The sequence below is a fragment of the Protomyctophum parallelum genome (assembly GCF_964188405.1).
Source record: "Protomyctophum parallelum genome assembly, chromosome: 3".
NCBI classification, from domain to species: domain Eukaryota; kingdom Metazoa; phylum Chordata; class Actinopteri; order Myctophiformes; family Myctophidae; genus Protomyctophum; species Protomyctophum parallelum.
The window spans coordinates 49,745,525-49,772,289 of NC_139698.1; the positions used below are offsets into that span (position 1 = coordinate 49,745,525).

The window sequence follows — 26,765 nt, forward strand, 5'->3', positions numbered from 1 at the left end:
CCTTTCCTGAGGATGCTTTGACCACGGATGTGCTTTCTCCTTGTTTAACATGATGCTACCGGTATGATGCTTGGTTCTGATGCTGTTAATGGATGCCAGCATGCTACCGTAAATATCTCACATAGACATTGACAAGGTGATGAGGTATCTCATCATATGCAGTCAATAACTTGCTACAATACAATTTCCAACAGCACACACACGCACGGACACACACACACACACACACACACACACACACACACACACACACACAGTGAAGGAGAAAGAGAGACACATGTATTGACACTTTTCGGACTGAAAACAACACAGCAGGACCAGACCAGTCACCAGACCTTCCATACAAGCCAACTGAAGAACTGTAAACAATGGCGACAACAAATAGCCCCAGCTCTGAGTTCCCCACCATCAGCGACCAGCGGATGGTGGAAAAGGCTCTCAAAAGACTGGAGAAGCTTTACCGGCGGTGCACCAACCCTCGGCTGAGCTTGAGGGTCAGCCCTCCATACCTGCCGGAGGTGGTGTTTGAGACTGCCACGTTGCTCTCTCAGGTCTGGGAACCGTACCAAGGGCCCAGGGGACCAGGGAGCAAAGTTCCACGTGGGGATGAGGCAGAGTACCTGAGGATCTTCATTGGACACCTGGTGGACAAGACTGACAGGGCTGTGCTGCTGTTTAAGGAAGGACGGGACCAGATGTTTGAAGAGACATCCAGTTGCAGGTAAGAAACTGTCCCTAGTATTCAGGGACTCACTAAGCATTGTAACTCAATGTGCTGTGAGCTTGTAGACATGCAGGCTTTAGATGTAGAGGTGAAAGGGGGGGGGGGGGGTATAGAGACCTCTGGGGGAACCTGATCAATATAACGCTAAGTGGCCAATCACTTTTCCAATCCTTGTGTCCTGTCAAGTCACAGTACAAGCCACTGAAAACATATAAAACGCCAAGATACTATGATATCCTTCATTTCATTTACCAGTATTTTTAATATGAGGTCAGTTCACCTGCAGAAATAAAACAAGCTAGGGCAGCGCTGAATTCAAACTCTGACAATGAAGCATGTAGTGTCAATCCAGTTTAGCCAAACAGAACACAGTCAAGACAAGACCGAAATGTATCCATTTTGCTATATTTTGCAGTGATTGCTTCACAGGAACAAACACATTTGAAAGTTAAATTAATCAGTCTTATAAAGTAATTACATTAGCATATTAATTTAATTCCCTTTGGAATGGGAGTTGAAGAATGAAATTAAATGTCTCTGTTTATTGATGAGACTTGTCTTAAGAAGGCTATGTGGATTCTCTTTTCTCCAAGCTCTATCAAGCATGACCACTTGAAATGAGCAACTTCTGCTTCTGCTTGGTTGTCAGTAACTACTTTGCATTTGTGAACCTGAGTTATGGAAAACAGACAAAGAGAAACATTCATTTGACATAATCTACAAAAGAAGTATATTAGGTATATTAAACCTACTGAACATTTGCAGAAACATGTGGAAACTCCTAAAGAACAATTCAATATAATTTATTATCTTTATATATTTTTACGACCGCAGGTCACATTTAATATGAAATCGTAATGTTTTGTCTGTCAGTGTATCACTCAAAATGCCCATACATGGGAAAGCCCCCATATATAGTGCCCAGGTCTCGTGACATCACGTGACATCAGAGATGTCATAGTAAATGCAACCTGCTGTCGCAATTAAGCCCATATATGAAGATCCCTGGTGTCATCAATATTGTCCAGCAACACTACATCTGACCTCAAACCCTTAGATCTCCATATATGGATATATTCCATATGTTGATCCTTCCCCATCCATCCTTCGTCTTCGATGTCTCCCTTTTGACTGATACCTGCCCATTTACTCTAGATGGGCCTGCCGCAAAGTTATTGATGCAGCCGTGTCTGGCAGCCGGCGAAAACTAGAGGTCTCAACAGGCACGGCCTGGGCCCTCATCAAACCCTGTACACTCAAGACACTGCCCCCGCTCACCGCTGCCATCCTTAGATCTCCATATATGGAGCTGACATTCCATATGTTGATCTGACCTCATCAAACCCTGTACACTCAAGACACGCTCCATATATGGCCAGTACAGAATTCATTCCATATGCTGATCTGACCCCCCATGCCAAAGTGCCAGTGCTCACCCAGCAGTCTGCTGTCACCCAGGCAAGGCCGCGGTTGCTTCTCGCCCTCAGGCGTCTTACTGGTATATCTTCAGATGCATCTGCAGCTAGCCAAAAGACATGTGTGTTTGTGGGAAAATGTTCAATGACAAGCTGCAATGTCCACCCAGGCACCACATACTCAAGGTATTAGAGGGGAAACTCTATAGAAAAATAAATGTAGTTTAAACATATGTGCAATCATGCCTCATGATAAATAGCGGGCCACAATTTTAACGATTACTTATTAAATAGAATGACACCTTTCTTGATGGTCTTTTTTAGGCTGCATCCGTGCATATACTGTATGTGTCCCGTGGAGGTACAATAGAGGAACATTATAATGTAGGAAACCTATAAAGATAAATCTGGATCTGAAGTATTATTAAACATAATAAATCTCTCATCCTCTCATAGCGCACAGGTCTTCTTCCATATACAGTATAATGTACAATATATGATATTATACTACAGCTTGCGTAGTGTTTCCTATAGTTTATTATTATTGTCCTAAACTTCTGGTAGCCATTTTGTTTCCAAACTTTACTATCCAGTCTGCGGTCCTCGTCCAGCAGAGGAATTCCATTTTGGAGGATGACCTTCCCTAATACAAACAAACTAGCTGCAAGGTCATAACCCATTCTGACCTGAGATCAGATTAAAAAAATGTCTATTACATCCTGACAGTTTCATTATTAAGAGGGTGCACGTCTCACATAATGTGTATATCCAACGCACAGCATGATGCAGTCAGAGGGGTTCTAACTGCAGGGGTAGTGAACATTTTGGATTAGTATCTATCTAACCATCTATATCTCAGGGGTTCTCAACGTGTTTGGCTGGGGACCCCCGGAAAGACCCCCAGGTTGAGAACCCCTGCTCTATCTAATGAAAAGTAGCATATAGGCAATGGGTGGTTTGAAGATGAGGTAACACACACTTTCTCCCTACCTCTTTCTCATTTGCACAAATAACATGCACAATGTTGCATTCGATTCTGACAGGTACTTCCTGTCAGAAGTTCAGAACAGTTGTTCACAAAATGTGTTCATTTCGCACAATTGTATTTCCTGCATAAATGATGCAGTAGAGCTGTCTGGCAAAGAGCAAATAATAATAATAATAATAATAAACTTTATTTGTATAGCACTTTTCATACATAAATGCAGCTCAAAGTGCTTCACAGGGCAGGACACAAAAATAAAATACAATAAAACACAAGTAGTTAAAATGATAGAACAATAGCAGAGAACAAAACCGAATATAAGAACATAAAATAAATAAAAACACATAAAAAAAACAAAAAACAATAGAACTCAACTAAAAGCAAGGGTGAAGAGGTGAGTCTTGAGTTGAGATTTAAAAATGTCTACAGAGGGTGCGTGTCTGAGCTCGAATGGAAGTTTATTCCAGACTGTTGGGCCATAGAAGCAAAAAGCTGCCTCACCGTACTTTTTTGTGAACATTCTTTTAGGCACTTCAAGTAGGCCAGCGTTGGAGGACCTGAGGGGGCGGCTAGGGACATATCTAGGTAGGCAGTCACGGAGGTACGGAGGTGCGAGACCATTGAGAGCTTTATAGACAAGTAACAGAATTTTAAAGTCAATCCTGAAAAGAACCGGAAGCCAGTGCAGTGATGCCAAAACAGGAGTAATATGTTCTCTCATCTTAGTTCTAGTTCTAGTTCAAAGAGCTCAGAAACTATAGTCTTCCTAGACCAGTGATTCTCAACAGTTTTTCTTAATTTCTAGGACCCCCAATTTAGTATGTATCAGGCCACACCAGTGTAATTAAAGAGGATTTTGTTTTAATATTGTGTAGTTGTACATGTAATAATGGTGAAGATGAACTATCTGTACTAAACTGTGGACCTTATGGACCCCTGGAAGTCCCTGGCCCTCATGAGAACCACTGCACTAGATATCTTGTTTTAGCTAATGATTGGTTGTAGCTTGAATTTGTTACTGCAGGAAATATTTAACATTTTCAATAATGAGTAAAAACTATTTTAACGGCACAAAAGAGACAACATAATGTCGTGAAATAACTTCTACTTAGGCAGTTGGGCCGAGGCAGAGGGCCCCAAAGGTCAGAGGGGTCCTCTAGAAAATTGGGCGAACTGAGACTCCAGAGCCTGACACTGAATTTCAAAAGCTGAGCCAAACCAAACCCACATAATGGATACATTGTATAAACAGGTAAAATAGGCATTTTGATTTAATATTAACTTTTTACATTCATTATTTTACAATAATGTTATATAATAATACAAATATTTTTAGTTTTGCCAATTATTACAGTATCCTCTCGGCCCACCACCTCACACAGTTCAAGCTTAGCCTATAATCATTGCGTAAATGGCAGCATCCATAAATAGCATCGACCAGCATTGACCATTGCATTGATACAGACATAATGGTGGGTGTGTATAGTGAGTCAGTGATTCTGATATTTGTGGAAAGGACAGGCTAAATGTGGCGACTTTATATTTGGAGTTTGGTTTCAGTCGCCTGGTCCTGTTAGGACTACTAATGACAGAGAAGAAGAAAAGGTCGAGCTTGGGCCTTTGAGATGTTAATGTGGAGTAACTGGGATACTAACCGTGTGTGTGTGTGTGTGTGTGTGTGTGTGTGTGTGTGTGTGTGTGTGTGTGAGAGAGAGTGTGCGTGCGTGCGTGCGTGCGTGCGTGTTGTCAGGCAGAAACTTCCAAATTTGAGCGTTTTGTGTTTTTTCATAAATTAATGCCCTTGAGAACGAAAAGTAACACATTTTGGAAATATGAGGTTTTCATCCGACAGGCGATCACGCACAACGCACGCACGCACACACGCACACACACACACACACACACACACACACACACACACACACACACACACACACACACACACACACACACACACACACACACACACACACACACACACACACACACACACACACACACACACACACACACACACACACACACACACACACTCCATTAAGTTGGAGGGAGGTGTGCATGTCATTTTCTAAAATGTGTACAATCATCCATATATAACATATATAGATATAATATATTACATGCATTATGGTGGTAATTTATGGGATAGAAAACGTGTAAATGCAGTATTATTATTATAGTTATATAATAATATAATAATATAATAATATAATTATATATAATTATATTAATATTATATATATTAATATTATATTAATTATATTAATTATATATAATTATAGTTATTATAGATGTTGGCATGATTATGTTATTATGTCATTTATTCTAGTTTAAATCAAGTACATTGCATTGACAGTGATTGATGTTGTTAGCAAAGATTGACTTCGCTTGACTTGCTGAGGTGTGGCTTGGTGGCCGATGGAACATTTTGTGGTATTGACAGTCAAACCAATACAAGGGAGCATCCTGTTTGTATAAGATAGCTTGACTTGTGCGAAAGTACTGTGTGTGCGTGTGCATGTATGTGTGTGTGCACGTGTGTATGTGCATGTGTGTGTGTGTGTGTGTGCGCACGCGTGTATGTTGCGCGTGTGTGTGTGTGATCACACATGTGAATATGTATCGGTGTGCATGTCTGTGAGTGTTTTTCTAAGAGAGCTTATGGAAAGTTTCACAAAACATTTATTTTTATTTTTTAAACAATGCCACATTCTACAACTGGAAGTTAATTTGTCATTGTCTCCGCTAGGTCAAAGGTGCTATCTTCAAAAGTGTTTGTACCACAGATCTTGTTCAAAGCTCACTCAAATTACTATAATATCTGTAGTCATGTGATAAACACGCAATAAAATAAATTATGAACGCATAGTGCAATCAAGCCTAAATTGGAATCACACATTATAATTGAGAGGCCTCCACAACACAGAGTCAAAACGTAATTAACTTAGACCCATAGGGTGTTGCTGTTCATTGCGGAAACATGATTTATTGTACACCAAAGGTACACGTGAAGTGACGTGATACTGTTTGTAAAAGGATTGACAGCAGAGTTTAATTAACAACTCAAGAGGGAGTATAAGGACTATAGTTCATATGCTACAGTATTATGTTCATAGCTCATATGTTTATCATATTTTTAATTGCAATAGTTTAACATTTTAGAGTGGAAGAGCTCATATCATGGACCTTTGCATCAGTTCAAAAACAACAGCTGAATGTCTGCTCTCCCTTTTATTCCCAGGAGGAACTTGACCAAGCTTTCTCTGCTCTTCAGTCACATGCTCTCCGAGCTGAAGGCCATGTTTCCTGGGGGACAATTCCATGGCTTTATGTATATGGCAATGAAGACGGAGGCTGAGCAGTTCTGGAGACATTCATTTGCTAACAAGTGAGAATGGGCACAGATACGTCAGATGGGTGGGCCACGTTCATTTTCAGAGCATGTTTATTTTATTAATCGATTGTGTTCTGCACGCAGTGTAATTTAAGTTCCTATTCATTGCCATTGTTTTTAAAGAAAATAACATGATGATCGTTCTTATTTATTTATTTATTAACTTTTTACATTCATTATTTTGTTATTAATAGTTGTACAAATCTTTAGTGTCTTGCCAAATATTTCGAGGTCGACTTGCAGTACCCTCCGACATGTTGAGAATCACTGCTATTAGAAACCACAACATGTAAAATAAATGTTATGTCTGCCCTCCCCCACCTAGGTGTATAGTGCAGTGGGCTAGTTTTAAACAGCAGCTGAGAAGAGTGCATGCGTTCGAGGAAGGGATGGAGTCTATGGCACTGAAGTCCACCATTGACCTCACCTGCAATGATCACGTCTCAGTGTTTGAGTTTGACATCTTCACCAGACTGTTTCAGGTAGCCTACTTTCAGATTTATATTAAACAGAGCATGACACAGACAGACAAATGAACACAATATTTGTTTCTAAATGTCTCCTGTTCTGTTCTGTCTTCTCCCTCAAGCCTTGGAGGACGATTTTAACAAACTGGAACCATTTAGCAGTGACTCATCCAGGCTACATGGCCTTCCTCACATATGACCAGGTCAAACTTCGTCTGGAACACTACCGACAAAGAGCCGGGAGGTGAGTTACAGTCTAACTCACCGTCCGTGTCTAACACTAGTACACTAGTCTTGCGTATAGCCAGACAAACTATTCCACAACCCTCTGATGAATGCTACATAGACTGCTAAACATTTACCCATTGGATTTCCTCCCCCTCCCAGTTACATTTTCCGTCTGAGCTGCACCAGGATGGGCCAGTGGGCCATAGGTCATGTGACAACTGAGGGAGCCATCATCCAGACCATCCCCCAGAATATACCTCTCCACCATGCACTCATCCAGGGCTTCAGGGAGGGCAGGTGAACACGCGGACACGCACGCGCACGCGCACACGCACACGCACACACACACACACACACACACACACACACACACACACACACACACACACACACACACACACACACACACACACACACACACACACAAGAACAGATTTCCAAAGTCATATTATGAAGTCATACGAGTTACAACACAGTATGCATTTGGGGTTTTCTGTTCTATGGCTGCAGCTATCTATACCCAGATGGCCGTGATGTGAACCCTGACCTGACAAGTCTGTGTGAGCCAGCCAAGAAAGGCAAAGTCAAAGTCACAGAGGTAAACACACTTACGCATGCCACACACATTCACATAATAAGACACCAAAAAGTATCTATTTTCTCCTCTCCCTCTTATTTCATCCGATTCCTTTCCCCAGGAACAGTATGAGCTCTATTGTGAGATAGGGAGCACATTTCAGCTGTGTAAGATCTGCGCAGAGAGGGACAAGGACACACGCATCCAGCCCTGTGGTCATCTCCTGTGCAAGTCATGTCTCCTAGGCTGGCAGGTATGTAGGTCAATCCACTGACATCGTTTTTACCTGTAACTGACCACACAGCCAGTATAACTGATATATCTGTCAGTTGGTCGGTCGGGTCCGTCTGTCTGTCAAACTACGTGAACTTGCTTAAAGTAAACATTAAACGTGCATAGACTTGGCTGCCACATGACAAAGTTCATTGCCACCAAGTTTCCCCAAAATCTATACCCATCCGTTCTTGATTATGACCTTGATTATGACATTTTCAATCCAATAGTTGGTTAAGTCTCTTCTGGGCAGACTGCTGATCATTAGCCTACTATTTGCTCGCATTGTTTTGCTAACGTGTGGAATAGAGTAAAAACATAAGCTCCACACAAGTCTACTCTGTTGGACAGATAGGAACGATTACAAATCCCTGCCATGCATTGCTTATATAAGCTATACGCTATCCCATTTGTACCAACAATATGATCTCAGACAGTGATTTATGATATGCCGACTACGTACAGTAAGCCCTGCTCATTAAACACACAGAAATGGGGGAAGAAAATGTAGCAAGTAGGGATGTTAATAGATAAGCGTTAATGGATTCATCGCTGTTAAGAAATTAATCAATTAAACGAAACCTCACAGTTAACAATTAATCGAAAATTCTGCGGTTCTATCAGGCAATTTTCTGCGCTGTCTGCACGCGGCCGAGGAACGCACATGTGGGCCCGGGTGAAAAAGGTCCCCCCCGCCTTGGTAGCCACAGAAACGTCTCTGCCTTTGCATGCGATGTGACAGACAAGACAGTGCACTTTTCATTTTATTCCTCATACAAAGATGCCATTGCCTGGTCCTGTTTCTCAAATGGTCAAGATAATATAATATGTCTTTTGTATTCTTTCTAAGCAAAGTGTAGATTTTTATGTTACATTGAGGGAAATTAAGATTCTCAGATTTAAAAAAATGCCACTTATCAACTAACCGGTTAATCGATCAATCGATTAATCGATTACTTAGCGATTATTAGTTAAAGACTTAATCGATAATTCCCATCCTCAGCAGCAAGTGTTCACATATGAGGATGCATGCACACACACCTATGCATGCACAGATTGCACACACTCTCTCCCTCTCTCTCTGTCGCTATCTCTTTTAGTATGCTTAGCAATAACCTTAACCTATACTAGTTTCCCCAAACCATACTCCACCTTGGCATTTACAATATACAGGAATAAGTAAGCCTTGCCAAGCCATGAGGCCCATAGGGCAGGAGCCTATCTCCTGTTTCTGTAGCGTGAGGTAGCTTGATGTACAAGTACACCCCCTGGACACAACGCTAGTATGTCACAGAGACATATCCCCAACAATCCAACCCTTGATGCGGAGTGCCAAGCAGGGAGGTACTGAGTCTTTGGTATGGCCCGGCCGGGGATCGAACCGTGACCTCCCATACCCAGAGTGGACACTCTAAGCACAAGGCCACTGAGTTGGTAATATAAAGTCAGGAATAGCGTGTGGTAACTCATTATTTAGGCTACTTCAGTGTTGCAAAATAGAATGGGGTGCATGAAGACTCACATTCGCTGTCCATTGTTGTTGTTCAGAAGTCTAGTGGCAACTCCTGCCCATACTGCCGCTGTGACATCAAAGGAACAGAGTCCATCCTGGTGGAACCCTACCTCAAAGCCGCCGATCAGCAGGACAGCGAGGAGGACGAGGACGACGACCACGAGGATGTGGAACTGGTGATGAAGACAGTGTCTGCCTTGAGAAAAGTGTGTTCTGCCCACAGTTTGCATGTGCTTGTGAAAAAATGTCAACGACGAATTGTGAGCTGGTGGCTTGTTGTACATTTTCAAATAACCAAAGTTTGAGACAGAGGAAAATTAGCTGCACACAGATGTGCAGATATCAGAGTTTAATGCAAGCTTTCGGTCTTGAAGGACGAAACAGTACAAGGGTTTGAGCAGTGTGATCACTTGATAGCCAATGCAAGGCACCTGTGTTCAACATTCCAGTTTGTAAACATCAAGGGAATTGTAGTCCCAAATGTAGTGTAGCCTACTACAGAGACTGTGCTCTGAATAACGTACGCATAGGGTTATAGTTGATAAATTGATTTTGATAATATATTAATTAATTTAGCTGGGGATCACCTGGAACCCTTTCCAGGACCCCAGGTTAATTGCCAATATTCAAGTTGCTACCCTCTCTTCTACGGTTTACCCTGTCTCTCTGCCCCATCTCTCTCTCTCTCTCTCTCTCTCTCTCTCTCTCTCTCTCTCTCTCTCTCTCTCTCTCTCTCTCTCTCTCTCTCTCTCTCTCTCTCTCTCTCTCTCTCTCTCTCTCTCCCCCCCCGATAGCTCTCCAATGAGGAGTACCAGGTTCCTAGTTCCCATCCTAAATCCTTTATCAGCCCTCCCCCATTACCCCCTAAATCCAGTGTGGGCCAATGGAGTCGGTCTCCCCACTTCCACATTCAGCCTTCTGCGCCCAGTCTCCCAGACAGACATTCTGTAAGTTCCCACATCCAGACATTTAATTTGCTTAATGCGAAGATAGTATCTTACTTGGTGACCACACTGTTTTTTCCGTTTGCTGGCAGTGGCACCTCACAAGGGCCGATGTGCTGTGCTCCTTTTGCTTATAATATTTCACTTTCAAACATGACATTTCCCTGAAATGATGCAAGAGTAGAGCTTGTTTTGCTTTTCAAGTGAAAAGCTATGGGATACAGAAACCTTCTTGAAATATTCTTCATATTAATTAAGTACAAATACAAATACAAATAAATCCGTTATTGTCAATGTTGTGAATGTAATGTACAATTGTAAATGTTGCACGATGTGGCCAAAGATGTGCATCAGGCAAAAACATGTATTGATGGTCCTACCTTTGTTCACACTCTGTTTTAACAGTATCCCAGTAGCAAACATAAAGGACATCATGCCCTGCAGGCCGACAGTAACAGGTAGGTTTCTTTTGAAAATGTAACCAGGTGTAGGACTACCTGCAATCTCTAGGTAATATACTTGTCGCTTGTAAGCATATGTTGACCCCTCCAATTGAAAACAGCTCAACTCTGCATCTGCGGGTTTGCTAATGGGGGAAAGCCACCCCAGTTTTACTCCTATTAGCATTGTCTGTTCAGAGTTTCACATATGACATATCTCTGCACTGTTGGTTGTTCTGTCCCGTCCAATAGAAGGCAGTGGGAGGCAGCAGCCAGTACAGATGAGGAGAGTGCTGGTGGGTTGCAACCGTCAGTGTCTTACCCACTTTCCCGCAGGTGAGTGCCAGTCGTCTGCATTGAAACTCTCTATAGTCTATTGCATGTTTTCCAGATAACTTAACTAATTGGGTTAATATAAACTGTCTTTACCATTCATGTTGAGCTTCTTTGCTTGGGTCAACCATAGGCGTGCAGTTTCCCCTCCTTGAGGAAAACAGTTCATATCCACATGGTGTGGCCCCGGGTCTCTGAAAGATAAAGAACACATAATTATGTCTGATTGACTGTCCTTGAAAGTCTGACAGGCAATCAGGTCTCTTGATTACAGTTATTAGCCTCTTGCTGAACCACTTGCTGCCGACAGCAAAACACATACACACTATCCCACTGCCACGGACTGTATGAGTGATATTAACCATTTTAAACCCTGTGTACGTCATTGCCCGGTGTCCCCCAAGTCTATACTGGACCTTTTCTTCTTTTTTTCATTCACATTTACTTGCCAAAAAATAGCCAATCTATAGCTCGGTATCACCCATGGTTTAGACACTATTGGATTGGTCCGACTGTCATTAGACCGACAACCTACGAGAGTCTAATCTTGGGCTAGTTAGTACCACCACTACAACCTCAGCTTAGTCCTGGGAAATGTTTGCACTGCTGTGCTGGCTTTCATCCATCTGATCACATCGCAAACTAGCACTAGTGGGTACCTGTGGACTGGACATGACAAACTATAGGTTTTATACAGCACCATATGAAATGTGCTGAATTATTGTTGGATTAATTTTGTGGTCATCTCTCTGTGACAGTTTGGAAATGCTGCCAGAGGCAAATCATCCCGGCTCCTCCCTGTCAGGTGCAGAAGGTAGGCTTTGTTTTGGGAAATTACTTAGCCCTCAAGCCATGACCTTTCAATGTGCATTTGTATTGTGTAGACCTGCAGCATCAAAACGTGAATGAAAGGTGTCCTTTTAAAACGTTAAATACAGTACGATTGGATTATATATTGCTTTATTTACACACTTTCTCTCTTCTTAAACCTGATTCATACTTGGTTGAATCAGGTTTAAGAATATACAAATAGCAGATCATATATAGATGCTCATCATAACACATTGCGTTGTTGCTTACTTAAAAATGCAATGGTGAACAATATAGTTAGTGCTCAGTGTGGATGGCAGTCCACACTAAGACATAACTAAGACAATAGTGAATGATATAGTTATGGCTATATCCCTTTGTTTAGACAGAATATAAATAAAGCATTATATGTTCCTGCTTTTGTGTAGGTGGAGCAGCAAGTCTAACTCCCCCCATCTCAGTTAAAAAGAAAAAGGGAATAAAGGACACAAAGGGAAGGGGGTCAGAAAAGACAGAATCCAGAAAAGACAAACGCATCCAACGAGGGATGGACAGAGCCATTTCATACTGACAATGAAAGGATCTTGTCTGTTGTCTGTAAAGCCTTTTCTTTTTTTACTTTGTCACATGATGTGCCACTTGCAGAAAATATGTGTTTGTTTGTTTTTTGGATTGAAAATATTTTTTTTCTCCAGTGAACATTATTGTACAACAAAGTATAAATTATAGACTTTAGGGGCAAGAACATATCATCACTGAAGACACTGGCAGTGAAGTTTCATCCACAATTCTGACTGTGAATGACATTCAAGTATTTACTGTAAACTGCACTGTAAAATGTAGGCCTATCTGTACCAAGGGATTGGTTGATAAAGGTCAGGTGGATTGTTTTTTGGTTAATAATACAGTAGTCACAGAATAGAGCTTATAATGAAGTCTGAGCTCTTTCCAAAGTGTTGATAGTCAATACAGCCTGTGCTTGATAATAAATCAGTCAAGTGAGTTGCTTGGCATTCTAAATATGCTTTAGTAATTAGGTACTTAATCACTGGGCAGCAATAGTATAATTGCTCTGAATATGAAACTGTGGAAATATGCTTATCATTATTTAATTGATAGGCCTACCTTAAAATATAGGCCACTCATAACATTTGTTATTGTGCATATTGCATACATTGAGGGTGCGTTATTCCACTGAAATGTTCAGAGGATGCAAACAAAGCTAGAACAAAGAAAAGACAATGACTGAGAAGTGACCAAATCACCACTTAAAGCAACTCTGTTACTAACAGATGCAATGAACATGGGACATGAGCAACAAGACAAAGATGATGGCAATCAGTAGATCTGATGGAGGGGAAACAATGTTCATTTCTGGGCGCCCTCTGGTGGTGAGTAGGAGTCACGACAGCAGTAATTTGTGGAAAGTCTGTGTAAACTTAAAGGCATAAGGCTGGATGAAGGGACGCCACGCAGAGAGCTGGAACTGGAAGCCAGTGAATCAGCTGTAGAGAGCATGATGTAGGGATGGAGTAAGCTGTGGTCAGACTCCTTGGAGAGGTTCAGATCCTCTGGATGTTGTCAAGTTCAAACCTACAGGACAGAGTGATCTGTTGTAATGTGTGCCGGCCCTTGAAGGGCAGCTGCCCTGATGATAAAAAAAAGGTCCAGCTCATTAACAATAGTGTGTAAAACAGCGAGATAAATATGTGAAGATGCTAAAATTGGTTTTAGGGCTCTAAAAAAAAAGGTCATTTCAGCATTCATTTAAGGGAGACATCAACTTAAATCTGACTTGCACAACAATCTTTTATTTGAAGGGTTAGAACAACAGAAATTCCAATATTTAGAAAGCAGATGGTCAAGATAAAGTATCAGTATAGCTAAAATATAAACAAAATAGTATAGCCTCATCGTTCAGAAAACACTGAACTGCAGGCCAATTTTAAAGTTCTATGTTTCGTCAATCGTCAGACATACCACACCAGTATAATGTTAAATAAATGTCTTACTTGATTTTATTTCATATAATTTAATTCTATCTTTCATAATGGTTATATGTCTACGCATTTGGGTTTAAGTGAACTTCCAAACTTTCTGCTACTTTCTTGTTGCTAGTTATGATATATGATATGATATGACCCCTGGTGGCGCACGTCAATAGAGTTTTAAGGTTAAAGAAAGAGTAAGCTGTTGATTTAACCAGGAAAAGCTTGTTTCAGTTGTGAGAGAATTATTTAAAAAAGTACAAAAGTTCTATCAATGTCGGCTCCATGGTCTAGTTCACATCCTAAAGGTGTGTCAATGACAAATAGGAACCTTATACCATTCAAGTTATTGAAGTTTAACAAAATATTTGTTTGTCAAATTGTTTGGCTGAATTCACAAAATACTGTAGAAATGGTAAAATCTCCATAAAAGCATGAATCATTCATGCTCTTAGTTCAGGCCAAGTCGAAAATGAGACATTTCTGACTTCAAAGTAGGAAAAGTCCACATGAACAGTCCTCCTTGTCAGTCCATTATGTACCAACCTCAACCACTTGAACACTGAGGTGGGAAGATCCAAGTGGATATGTTCCCAGTTTCCACTTTCCGTCCATGCATGGATGCATCATAAGGTTGAGTTGAAGATGGGAGAAGATCACAGATTCTAAAGCATCACAACAGCCAGGATGACGAGCAGAGTGGAGGACACCAGTCCAGAAGAGGAGTCGAAGATGCTGCAGGCAGGAGGAAAATAAATGGTTAAAATAAACTGCATATAGAGCACCAAAGTTTGCAATCATTGCCGCTAGAGGCCACTATCCTAGAACTGTGGTCCAAAAATAAAGAAACCAGCCGGGCGATGTCACTCATATGGACAGTATCAACTGTCGGTGGAAAAAGTACTAATTTATCCAAATAGTAAGAAAATATTTTTTTCTTTAAATACATTATCAAATGTAACTGAATATCATATAAAAATAATTGACTAAATCACCTAATTTGTTTATTTTTTGGAACACAGTTCTAGAATGCAATCTAAGATTTCTCTGGCAGTGGTTTTCAACCCTTTCCATATCAAGGTCCATTATTTATTCGACATTTGAGCCAAGGACCACCATTTGATGAGATTTAGCATCTCAGACAAAAAACGTAGAATATGTTGTTGTCATTGGATATAAGATTTGTTGGACCACTGATTAAAAACCACTGCTCTATGGGAATATATATATATATCTTGTCGCTTGTAGAAATTTCAACATGAGCACCTGTCGTCGTCTTCTGTCGTTGAAGATGGAGTGGCTGTTGGAGGTGGAGTAGTTGTTAGAGGTGGAGTAGGTGGAGTGATTGTTGGAGGTGGAGTGGTTGTTGGAGGTGGAATAGGTGGAGTGGTTGTTGGAGGTGGAGTAGTTGTTGGAGGTGGAGTAGGTGGAGGTGGAGTGGTTGTTGGAGGTGGAGTAGTTGTTGGAGGTGGAGTAGGTGGAGGTGGAGTGGTTGTTGGAGGTGGAATAGGTGGAGTGGTTGTTGGAGGTGGAGTAGTTGTTAGAGGTGGAGTAGGTGGAGGTGGAGTGGTTGTTGGAGGTGGAATAGGTGGAGAGGTTGTTGGAGGTGGAGTAGTTGTTAGAGGTGGAGTAGGTGGATTAACTGGTGGTGATGTTGCATTAACTGGTGGTGATGTTGCATTAACTGGTGGTGACGTTGCATTAACTGGTGGTGAAGTTATATTAAGTGGTCGTGACGTTGCATTAACTGGTGGTGATGTCACATTAACAGGTGGCGATGTCACATTAACTGGTGGTGATGTCACATTAACAGGTGGTGAAGTCACATTCACTGGTGGTGATGTCACATTAACTAGTGGTGATGTCACATTAACTGGTGGTGACGTTGCATTAACAGGTGGTGATGTTGCATTGGCTGGTGGTGAAATAGAGTTGATATGTGGTGAGGTTGTGTTTACTGGTATTAAAGTAGAATTACTAAACAATGAAATGACTAATGATGACATTGCATTACCTGGTGTTGAAGTTGCAGTAACTGGTGATGAAGTTGTGTTGAACGATGATGTAGTAGTAATTGAAGCAGTGGTTGGAGCAACTGTTGTAGAAGCTGTACCTTTAGAAATATTGTAAATTAATGGAACTGCTGGAGCAGCAGTTAAAGCAGTAATGTAGCTTCATGTATGTTATAAGTTTGAAATAAATGTTAATTTGAAAAGCTCATACTTGTTGCAACAACTGTTGATGCATTCACAGGAAGGGAGAAGCCTGAACTGCCATTTCTCACAGCCTCCACTAAAGTGTTTTCCACAGCATCGATTGTTGGTGCACTAGAGTTGGCGTTGTTAAACAGCAGGGTCGCATTTACCACAATTGAACCTTGGCTGTGAAAAGATGAGTATTGTTAGATTTCATTATTGTTATGGATTTTGTCATGAATATTGGTATTGGTCCAAAAAAGATTATGTCAAGAGCATACCTGAAGCCGTTGATCACAGTTCGATAGAAGTTAGGAAATTGTGTCCTATACACATCGTCCAGCTGTGAAAAGAACACAGAAATCGCGCACACGCGCGCACACACACACACACACACACACACACACACACACACACACACACACACACACACACACACACACACACACACACACACACACACACACGCACACGCATATTAGCATTATCCACCCGTTAAATATCTAAATAAAGGTATAATTAATTATCTGTAGAGTCCTTGAGGGATATTTGACAGTGTGGACTTACCGCTGTGGCAACTACGGTTGATAATTTTTTGAATGCTGCTGAATTTGGATTCTCAAGATCTGCTGTGAAGGTTTGCTCGAGTTTGAATTCCAAATCGATCGTTGCCACTGATGCTGGAGCACAAAGGATAGGACAAAATTAGTTGCTGTAAGTAGCTATTACTAAGGATTAAGTCAGATTCAATTTCAATAAAGTGGTATTGAGTCACAGTTGAACTGATTAACTTGATATTTTTATATATTAATAATGGCACAGGCACCGCACTTGTGCACGAGATGAGTTCATGAGGTGTATGGTTTCTGTTTGCAATATAGTGGTAAAGTTGTTTTGACTAATGGTTGAGTTTTTCTTACCTGGCAATGTAGTTGCAATGACTGGTGATGAAGTTACAGTAACATGTAGTGATGTTGTATAGACTGGTGTTGAAGTTGCATCAACTGGTGAAGTTGCATTAACTGGTGGTGAAGTTGCATTAACTGGTGGTGATGTCACATTAACTGGTGGTGATGTCACATTAACAGGTGGTGAAGTCACATTCACTGGTGGTGATGTCACATTAACTAGTGGTGATGTCACATTAACTGGTGGTGAAGTTGCATTAACAGGTGGTGACGTTGCATTAACTGGTGGTGACGTTGCATTAACTGGTGGTGACGTTGCATTAACAGGTGGTGACGTTGCATTAACTGGTGGTGACGTTGCATTAACTGGTGGTGATGTTGCATTAACTGGTGGTGATGTTGCATTAACTGGTGATGACGTTGCATTAACTGGTGGTGATGTTGCATTGGCTGGTGGTGAAATAGAGTTGATATGTGGTGAGGTTGTGTTTACTGGTATTAAAGTAGAATTACTAAACAAAATTGAAATGACTAATGATGACATTGCATTACCTGGTGTTGAAGTTGCAGTAACTGGTGATGAAGTTGTGTTGAACGATGATGTAGGCCTAGTAGTAATTGAAGCAGTGGTTGGAGCAACTGTTGTAGAAGCTGTACCTTTAGAAATATTGTAAATTAATGGAACTGCTGGAGCAGCAGTTAAAGCAGTAATGTAGCTTCATGTATGTTATAAGTTTGAAATAAATGTTAATTTGAAAAGCTCATACTTGTTGCAACAACTGTTGATGCATTCACAGGAAGGGAGAAGCCTGAACTGCCATTTCTCACAGCCTCCACTAAAGTGTTTTCCACAGCATCGATTGTTGGTGCACTAGAGTTGGCGTTGTTAAATTGCAGGGTCGCATTTACCACAATTGAACCTTGGCTGTGAAAAGATGAGTATTGTTAGATTTCATTATTGTTATGGATTTTGTCATGAATATTGGTATTGGTCCAAAAAAGATTATGTCAAGAGCATACCTGAAGCCGTTGATCACAGTTCGATAGAAGTTAGGAAATTGTGTCCTATACAAATCGTCCAGCTGTGAAAAGAACACAGAAATCGCGCACGCGCGCACACACACACACACACACACACACACACACACACACACACACACACACACACACACACACACACACACACACACACACACACACACACACGCACGCACACGCATATTAGCATTATCCACCCGTTAAATATCTAAATAAAGGTATAATTAATTCTCTGTAGAGTCCTTGAGGGATATTTGACAGTGTGGACTTACCGCTGTGGCAACTACGGTTGATAATTTTTTGAATGCTGCTGAATTTGGATTCTCAAGATCTGCTGTGAAGGTTTGCTCGAGTTTGAATTCCAAATCGATCGTTGCCACTGATGCTGGAGCACAAAGGATAGGACAAAATTAGTTGCTGTAAGTAGCTATTACTAAGGATTAAGTCAGATTCAATTTCAATAAAGTGGTATTGAGTCACAGTTGAACTGATTAACTTGATATTTTTATATATTAATCATGGCACAGGCACCGCACTTGTGCACGAGATGAGTTCATGAGGTGTATGGTTTCTGTTTGCAATATAGTGGTAAAGTTGTTTTGACTAATGGTTGAGTTTTTTTACCTGGCAATGTAGTTGCAATGACTGGTGATGAAGTTACAGTAACATGTAGTGATGTTGTATAGACTGGTGTTGAAGTTGCATCAACTGGTGAAGTTGCATTAACTGGTGGTGAAGTTGCATTAACTGGTGGTGATGTCACATTAACTGGTGGTGATGTCACATTAACAGGTGGTGAAGTCACATTCACTGGTGGTGATGTCACATTAACTAGTGGTGATGTCACATTAACTGGTGGTGAAGTTGCATTAACTGGTGGTGACGTTGCATTAACTGGTGGTGATGTTGCATTAACTGGTGGTGATGTTGCATTAACTGGTGGTGACGTTGCATTAACTGGTGGTGATGTTGCATTAACTGGTGATGACGTTGCATTAACTGGTGATGACGTTGCATTAACTGGTGGTGATGTTGCATTGGCTGGTGGTGAAGTAGAGTTGATATGTGGTGAGGTTGTGTTTACTGGTATTAAAGTAGAATTACTAAACAAAATTGAAATGACTAATGACGACATTGCATTACCTGGTGGTGAAGTTGCAGTAACTGGTGATGAAGTTGTGTTGAACGATGATGTAGTAGTAATTGAAGCAGTGGTTGGAGCAACTGTTGTAGAAGCTGTACCTTTAGAAATATTGTAAATTAATGGAACTGCTGGAGCAGCAGTTAAAGCAGTAATGTAGCTTCATGTATGTTATAAGTTTGAAATAAATGTTAATTTGAAAAGCTCATACTTGTTGCAACAACTGTTGATGCATTCACAGGAAGGGAGAAGCCTGAACTGCCATTTCTCACAGCCTCCACTAAAGTGTTTTCCACAGCATCGATTGTTGGTGCACTAGAGTTGGCGTTGTTAAATTGCAGGGTCGCATTCACCACAATTGAACCTTGGCTGTGAAAAGATGAGTATTGTTAGATTTCATTATTGTTATGGATTTTGTCATGAATATTGGTATTGGTCCAAAAAAGATTATGTCAAGAGCATACCTGAAGCCGTTGATCACAGTTCGATAGAAGTTAGGAAATTGTGTCCTATACACATCGTCCAGCTGTGAAAAGAACACAGAAATCGCGCACGCGCGCACACACACACACACACACACACACACACACACGCACACGCATATTAGCATTATCCACCCGTTAAATATCTAAATAAAGGTATAATTAATTCTCTGTAGAGTCCTTGAGGGATATTTGACAGTGTGGACTTACCGCTGTGGCAACTACGGTTGATAATTTTTTGAATGCTGCTGAATTTGGATTCTCAAGATCTGCTGTGAAGGTTTGCTCGAGTTTGAATTCCAAATCGATCGTTGCCACTGATGCTGGAGCACAAAGGATAGGACAAAATTAGTTGCTGTAAGTAGCTATTACTAAGGATTAAGTCAGATTCAATTTCAATAAAGTGGTATTGAGTCACAGTTGAACTGATTAACTTGATATTTTTATATATTAATCATGGCACAGGCACCGCACTTGTGCACGAGATGAGTTCATGAGGTGTATGGTTTCTGTTTGCGATATAGTGGTAAAGTTGTTTTGACTAATGGTTGAGTTTTTTTTACCTGGCAATGTAGTTGCAATGACTGGTGATGAAGTTACAGTAACATGTAGTGATGTTGTATAGACTGGTGTTGAAGTTACATTAACTGGTGAAGTTGCATTAACTGGTGGTGAAGTTGCATTAACTGGTGGTGATGTCACATTAACTGGTGGTGATGTCACATTAACTAGTGGTGATGTCACATTAACTGGTGGTGACGTTGCATTAACTGGTGGTGATGTTGCATTAACTGGTAGTGATGTTGCATTAACTGGTGGTGATGTTGCATTAACTGGTGGTGACGTTGCATTAACTGGTGGTGACGTTGCATTGGCTGGTGGTGAAGTAGAGTTGATATGTGGTGAGGTTGTGTTTACTGGTATTAAAGTAGAATTACTAAACAAAATTGAAATGACTAATGATGACATTGCATTACCTGGTGGTGAAATTGCAGTAACTGGTGATGAAGTTGTGTTGAACGATGATGTAGTAGTAATTGAAGCAGTGGTTGGAGCAACTGTTGTAGAAGCTGTACCTTTAGAAATATTGTAAATTAATGGAACTGCTGGAGCAGCAGTTAAAGCAGTAATGTAGCTTCATGTATGTTATAAGTTTGAAATAAATGTTAATTTGAAAAGCTCATACTTGTTGCAACAACTGTTGATGCATTCACAGGAAGGGAGAAGCCTGAACTGCCATTTCTCACAGCCTCCACTAAAGTGTTTTCCACAGCATCGATTGTTGGTGCACTAGAGTTGGCGTTGTTAAATTGCAGGGTCGCATTTACCACAATTGAACCTTGGCTGTGAAAAGATGAGTATTGTTAGATTTCATTATTGTTATGGATTTTGTCATGAATATTGGTATTGGTCCAAAAAAGATTATGTCAAGAGCATACCTGAAGCCGTTGATCACAGTTCGATAGAAGTTAGGAAATTGTGTGCTATACACATCGTCCAGCTGTGAAAAGAACACAGAAATCGCGCATGCGCGCGCACACACACACACACACACACACACACACACACACACACACACACACACACACACACACACACACACACACACACACACACACACACACACACACGCATATTAGCATTATCCACCGTTAAATATCTAAATAAAGGTATAATTAATTCTCTGTAGAGTCCTTGAGGGATATTTAACAGTGTGGACTTACCTCTGTGGCAACTACGGTTGATAAGTTTTTGAATGCTGCTGAATTTGGATTCTCAAGATCTGCTGTGAAGGTTTGCTCGAGTTTGAATTCCAAATCGATCGTTGCCACTGATGCTGGAGCACAAAGGATAGGACAAAATTAGTTGCTGTAAGTAGCTATTACTAAGGATTAAGTCAGATTCAATTTCAATAAAGTGGTATTGAGTCACAGTTTAACTGATTAACTTGATATTTTTATATATTAATCATGGCACAGGCACCGCACTTGTGCACGAGATGAGTTCATGAGGTGTATGGTTTCTGTTTGTGATATAGTGGTAAAGTTGTTTTGACTAATGGTTGAGTTTTTTTTACCTGGCAATGTAGTTGCAATGACTGGTGATGAAGTTACAGTAACATGTAGTGATGTTGTATAGACTGGTGTTGAAGTTGCATTAACTGGTGAAGTTGCATTAACTGGTGGTGATGTCACATTAACTGGTGGTGACGTCACATTAACCGGTGGTGATGTCACATTAACTGGTGGTGACGTTGCATTAACTGGTGGAGTGGTTGTTGGAGGTGGAGTAGGTGGAGTGGTTGTGGTCGTCACCCTAGGGAACAACAACAATTTACAATTTAGGCATTTAGCAGATGCTCTTAATCCAGAGCAATTTAAAGTAAGCAAGAACAACACATGGTAATACAAGAACATTTACAATCTCACATTGCAAAGGATGTGTTCAGTAATACAGCAATAGCATCATGTTTTCTCATATTTGGAATGGATTGCAGAAAATAAAATAGTGTGTGAAATTAATTGCAGTACTTGCAATGTAGCAATGTAGTGCTAAATTGTACTTGCAATACTGTAATTTATCCCCACATAATAATCAGATATATTGTCCTACTGTGCGGCACATGGATTGTTATGATTATCCGGAGGATGTGTAATCTTTGCTGGCGGAAGTTTTGGACATGGAAGATCACTGCCATTAACAAGAGGAGAAATATCTAGAAGAGAAGAAAAATAATTGTGTCCAGTGGTTCCAACTCAGATATCAATGTAAAGTACAGTATAGAATCCTAAGTAATTAAGTTTTATATCTGGTTTCATGGTCAACTTTGAAGGTGAAATGTTTGCCTAGTAGTCAGTGTGCCTACCTTGGAAGTCGATATGGAAAACCACATTTCCCCCCTTCAGGAAGTCTCTCTCTCTCATTGAACTCAGACTGGCAAAGTACGTTATGCCATACAACGGGTTGGCAAAATATGTCTCATTGTTCTCCCCTGTCACCAGTACACCATTTTGACGAGGGTTGCCCCAAATGTAAATACCTGTTTACAGATGACAGGTAGAAATGGTAAACAACCCACAAGAAAATACTGTTGAAGATGTCAAGCAACAGGTTTTCGGAACAAATCATCCCTCAAGCTCACCATCACTCTCAGTTTCATTGGCATCATTAACAAAGCTCCTCTGCTTGGTCATCTGCAACTGGATATTGGGGTTCTGATCCAGCAACTGAAAAGTCACCTGCTTCCATGCGCAGGGCCATTCCAGCTGGTCATCGTTCTCACCGGAAACCAAACGCACAAACAGTCCGATGTAAGTTCTGAGCAGTACTGCTACAACCTGGTATGCATAGCCTTCACTGGAATATTGCTTTGGACCATACAAGAAGGTATTGTAGGGACTGGTGGACAAAACCTGCTCAATGTCATTCATCTGCCAGGTCACATGAGGACACTCTGTCTCTGAGAGGTTGATGTCATCTATGGAGAAGCCTCCTGGAGGTTTACAGGTACCACCTGCTCCATTCTGTGCCTGAAACTCCACTTGGAAGGTCTTGCTGGCATTTAGAGGAACATGGTGGAGCTGCCAATGAGCTGTTGGTGAACCTGGAGGAAGGATTTCCATAATAATAAAGGTTGTGATTGCAATATAATATTTGAACAATTTAAGACTGAGGACGATTCCGTCCGTCCGTCCTTACCAGTGATCTGTCCCATGAGACGTAGTTTTCCTGTAGAGTCCCACTGGTCCTGGAACTCTCTGATCCAGATGTTGAGCTGGTCTGATGGGCTCCCGCTGTGGTAGTAGTAGAACTGGAGACACTGGACATGACACGTCCTGCTGGGACTCATCTTCATGGTCTGCATCCAGATGGAATCTCCTTCCATGCCAGAGGCTGTGCTAGCATGCATGAAGTAACCTGCATAATGGAACAGTGTTTCTCAAACTTTTACATTTCAAGGTCTTCCCTTAACAAATGGACAGCAATTGGTTTTGATAGCACATCAGTGAGCTGGATGCAATCCTACCTGTAGGGGAGAGAACAGATGGTGCAGGTGGACGTAACACTGTTTTTATGAAACAAACACTATGCAGATAGATGAGAGGATAATTTAAGCTTTTCGTACAGCTGCAATGTTGGTGAGTTTGATGTTGTTTAATACAATTAGATAGGACGTTTCTGTTTGGATGAATGGGCTGTCAATGGGAAGTTGCACCTAGTTAGCACCTTGCTGACAAGATGGCAGCGGTGTGCATAAGGTCAATTGAGCTAAGCAGATTTCGCAGCTTTTTTCATCTCACTGACTCACTCACTTCACAGAAGTTCACACACTAGCACCCAACTGTACTGAAGCTGATTCTAGTTTCTGTTCTATTCTAATACTCTGATATTAGACAGCCCATATGGGTAAAAAAAAGTGTCACTGCATCTTTTGAGAGCAGGAGCTTAATTTTGAATGACAAAGTGTTTACTGCTGTGTTTTGTGTTTGAGCTATATTCTGTGAAAAGAGATTCAAGTCTTAGTGCCTTTTCTGGGTTTATACTCTTTAGCAGATTTTGTATTGACCTCTACTTTCTTTGTACCCATTCTGCAAACTGTTAATACAATTTTCAATCAATCAATCAATCAATCAATCAATCAATCAATCAATCAATCAATCAATCAATCAATCAATCCTTATGTTGTCATAAAACATTGCAGGCCTTTTTCTCCAACCATGAGTTATATGAAAATGAAAATGTTGACATGGCTAATTGTATAAAATAAAGTAGAAAATACTGTATATTATTTGCTTTATTTATTATTATTCTCTATAAACAATGCACATTGGATTATAATTTGGCATGCAATTTAGCTGTGCAACAGTTAATTGACTGTTGCGTGACAATAAATAAAATGAGGCTCAAGTGGTCAATCAGACTAATGGATTTCATTGATTGTAAAAGATCTATTAGATTTGTTTTCACTTAAAATTTAAAAACAAAATATGGCAGAAGATTATTCAGTTGATCAAAAGGGTAATCGACTAAGAGAATAAGACAATCGAAATCAAACAGAGATACTACATGGGTTAGCATCAGCTGAATTGTAAAAACGTACCACTGACACTAGGTAGGTTAGTGTGGTCAGAGCCCAGACCCCCAGCAGCAGATGTCACCCACTCCCAGCCAACTTACCACTGACACTAGGTAGGTTAGTGTCGTCAGAGCTCGGACCCCCAGCAGCAGATGTCACCCACTCCCAGCGTCCATGGGAACTCAAACAGCGACTCATTCCACATTCGGTCACATGAGAAAAACCGCAGTACATTATAAATGCAATGGTTGAATCTGTAGGCATTAAGCATAGAATAGAAAACAATTAGGTTGGTCTGACCAAATAAAAACATCACAAAGACCTGTAGGAATTACTTTACAGTACAGTACAGTCTGTAGGAATTATTGTGCTGCATTTAGCAAAATATTGCACTTAAAGTTAACATCCAAAATGTTATTCGAGAATGTCTCAAAATAGCTCTAAAGCAGAAGTACAAGAGATCCAACACTAATTATGTTAAGATAACCGAGGAATGATGGGAAATGAGACTGTATATGTTCCCTAGGTCTAGATTAGAACACTGTTTCTCAACCAGTGGTCCACCATGCCACTAGTGGTCCATGATACAATAAAGATATATTTTATATACATTTTATGTAATCTTTCAAATAGCCGATCTACAAGCTCACAACGTGTTGATGTAGATCGGCTAGTTGAACAACTTTAAAGAGGGAGTGCCACAATTTTTGTATTTTTCCAGTTTTTCATGTGTCTATGAGGTGACAGTACTTCATTAGACACCCTGGAGTCGTTTTTATGTGCAATGGTGTATTAACTTTGTATTTAGGGTTTCTTCCTGGGTTTCTTCCCCATCAGCCCCTCCCTTAACCCCTCACCCTTTATCATACAACTACAGCTGTAGTTCAGGCGGATCACCACCCATCAGGAAAACCAGGCATTGTGGGCGTGCCCACATAAAAAACAACATTTTAACAAATACTGTACACTTTTTTGAAAACATTATACCAACTTATATAACAATAAGACCTGATGATCATATTTTAGCGTGGAAAAAAATCACAGCACTCTATCTTTAATATGTTTTTCAAAATAGTAAAAAAGAATAAAAAAAATACAAAGTTTAAGGATAAGGGGGTTTAGCAGTGCGATTGTGGCAGTATGGGTATGTCTCCCACGAAGGTATGTGCTGTATACCTTTGTAGTTGTACCTTAAATGTATTAAAGAAAACATGTTTAAATAATATGGTCCTTACTGCAGTGATAGAGTCGGTTCAGCTTCAGCACGTCGCTGGAGCTCATTTCCAAACGTTGACCAATCACATTCTGAAACTCTGGGTCTTTGGTGATAATAGTGGGCCCATTCCCATTGGAGAAAGAATACTGACTATAGTGCATCACTGAGTAGTAGTCATAAGAGACTCCCTGGGTGCTGCTCGTGTTTTCACTTAGTTTTGCAAAATTATGCAGTTTACCTAGATGAGACACAAATCCATCATCACACCATAAGATAATTACAGATACATTAAATGAATCAGTATTAATTTAACTCCAAAGAGTGTAGCTACGTACAGTCTTCGGATCGAAATTAACACTAGATTCTACTGTGTAGCAAAATGTGAAAGTAATGAAAAGGAACTTTAGATGTTAATAAAACCTTCTTTGATGTTAGTAATGTTAATGGTCACGTAGTCATCTCGGTCATGTCTGGACTGTTCATGATAAAAGCCCAGAGCATGGAGAAACTCGTGTTCAGTAATGGATGTTGTATCACATCCTGGCCCAAGACTGAGCGGCTGTCCATCTTCACCAAAGCCTGATTGCCCAATGTAGGACCAACATCTGAACAGGGGA

The 26,765-nt window shown here is 40.6% G+C and overlaps 3 protein-coding genes and 1 long non-coding RNA gene across 10 annotated transcripts in view; 1 reads left to right on the plus strand and 3 right to left on the minus strand.

The window, feature by feature from the left end:
- The window catches only part of cblc (Cbl proto-oncogene C, E3 ubiquitin protein ligase), a 56,072-nt gene continuing 29,307 nt past the window's right edge, over window positions 1–26,765 (plus strand). The window contains exons 1-13 of one of the 5 annotated variants that reach the window (XR_014569019.1): window positions 1–721; window positions 6,366–6,512; window positions 6,844–7,000; window positions 7,108–7,229; window positions 7,373–7,510; window positions 7,724–7,811; window positions 7,912–8,043; window positions 9,612–9,782; window positions 10,371–10,523; window positions 10,926–10,978; window positions 11,213–11,296; window positions 12,052–12,107; window positions 12,532–13,140. Coding sequence is in view for 3 of the 5 variants with exons in the window: in XM_083760842.1 (XP_083616968.1) it covers window positions 369–721; window positions 6,366–6,512; window positions 6,844–7,000; window positions 7,108–7,229; window positions 7,373–7,510; window positions 7,724–7,811; window positions 7,912–8,043; window positions 9,612–9,782; window positions 10,371–10,523; window positions 10,926–10,978; window positions 11,213–11,296; window positions 12,052–12,107; window positions 12,532–12,674 (1,797 nt within the window). In the remaining 2 variants the exon portion in view is untranslated. Of the gene's footprint in view, window positions 722–6,365; window positions 6,513–6,843; window positions 7,001–7,107; window positions 7,230–7,372; window positions 7,511–7,723; window positions 7,812–7,911; window positions 8,044–9,611; window positions 9,783–10,370; window positions 10,524–10,925; window positions 10,979–11,212; window positions 11,352–12,051; window positions 12,108–12,531; window positions 13,693–26,765 lie in introns of those variants that run through there. The other 4 variants (XM_083760842.1, XR_014569020.1, XM_083760843.1 and 1 more) reach the window with 4 other exon arrangements.
- Window positions 9,372–12,084, minus strand: LOC310855733. The gene is made up of 3 exons (XR_014569021.1): window positions 11,994–12,084; window positions 11,390–11,487; window positions 9,372–9,749 (listed from the first exon to the last, which is right to left on the minus strand). It is a non-coding gene; the product is annotated as an uncharacterized lncRNA (long non-coding RNA).
- LOC310856013 (uncharacterized protein) lies at window positions 16,613–21,864 on the minus strand (the record flags this gene model as incomplete). The annotated part of the gene is made up of 13 exons (XM_083761228.1): window positions 16,613–16,629; window positions 17,747–17,851; window positions 17,962–18,119; window positions 18,215–18,276; window positions 18,505–18,617; window positions 19,376–19,474; window positions 19,585–19,742; window positions 19,838–19,899; window positions 20,066–20,178; window positions 20,833–20,931; window positions 21,042–21,199; window positions 21,295–21,356; window positions 21,844–21,864. 13 exons carry the CDS (start codon window positions 21,862–21,864, stop codon window positions 16,613–16,615), a joined length of 1,227 nt encoding a protein of 408 aa, XP_083617354.1.
- Window positions 21,582–26,765, minus strand: part of LOC310855720 (meprin A subunit beta-like) — a 28,985-nt gene continuing 23,801 nt past the window's right edge. For 2 of the 3 annotated variants that reach the window (XR_014569017.1, XR_014569018.1), the window contains exons 8-16: window positions 26,569–26,753; window positions 26,168–26,386; window positions 25,034–25,186; window positions 23,555–23,773; window positions 22,998–23,459; window positions 22,722–22,895; window positions 22,444–22,571; window positions 21,933–22,171; window positions 21,582–21,692 (exon numbers count right to left, since the gene is read on the minus strand). Coding sequence is in view for 1 of the 3 variants with exons in the window: in XM_083760841.1 (XP_083616967.1) it covers window positions 22,465–22,571; window positions 22,722–22,895; window positions 22,998–23,459; window positions 23,555–23,773; window positions 25,034–25,186; window positions 26,168–26,386; window positions 26,569–26,753 (1,519 nt within the window). In the remaining 2 variants the exon portion in view is untranslated. Of the gene's footprint in view, window positions 21,693–21,932; window positions 22,172–22,400; window positions 22,572–22,721; window positions 22,896–22,997; window positions 23,460–23,554; window positions 23,774–25,033; window positions 25,187–26,167; window positions 26,387–26,568; window positions 26,754–26,765 lie in introns of those variants that run through there. The other variant, XM_083760841.1, reaches the window with a different exon arrangement.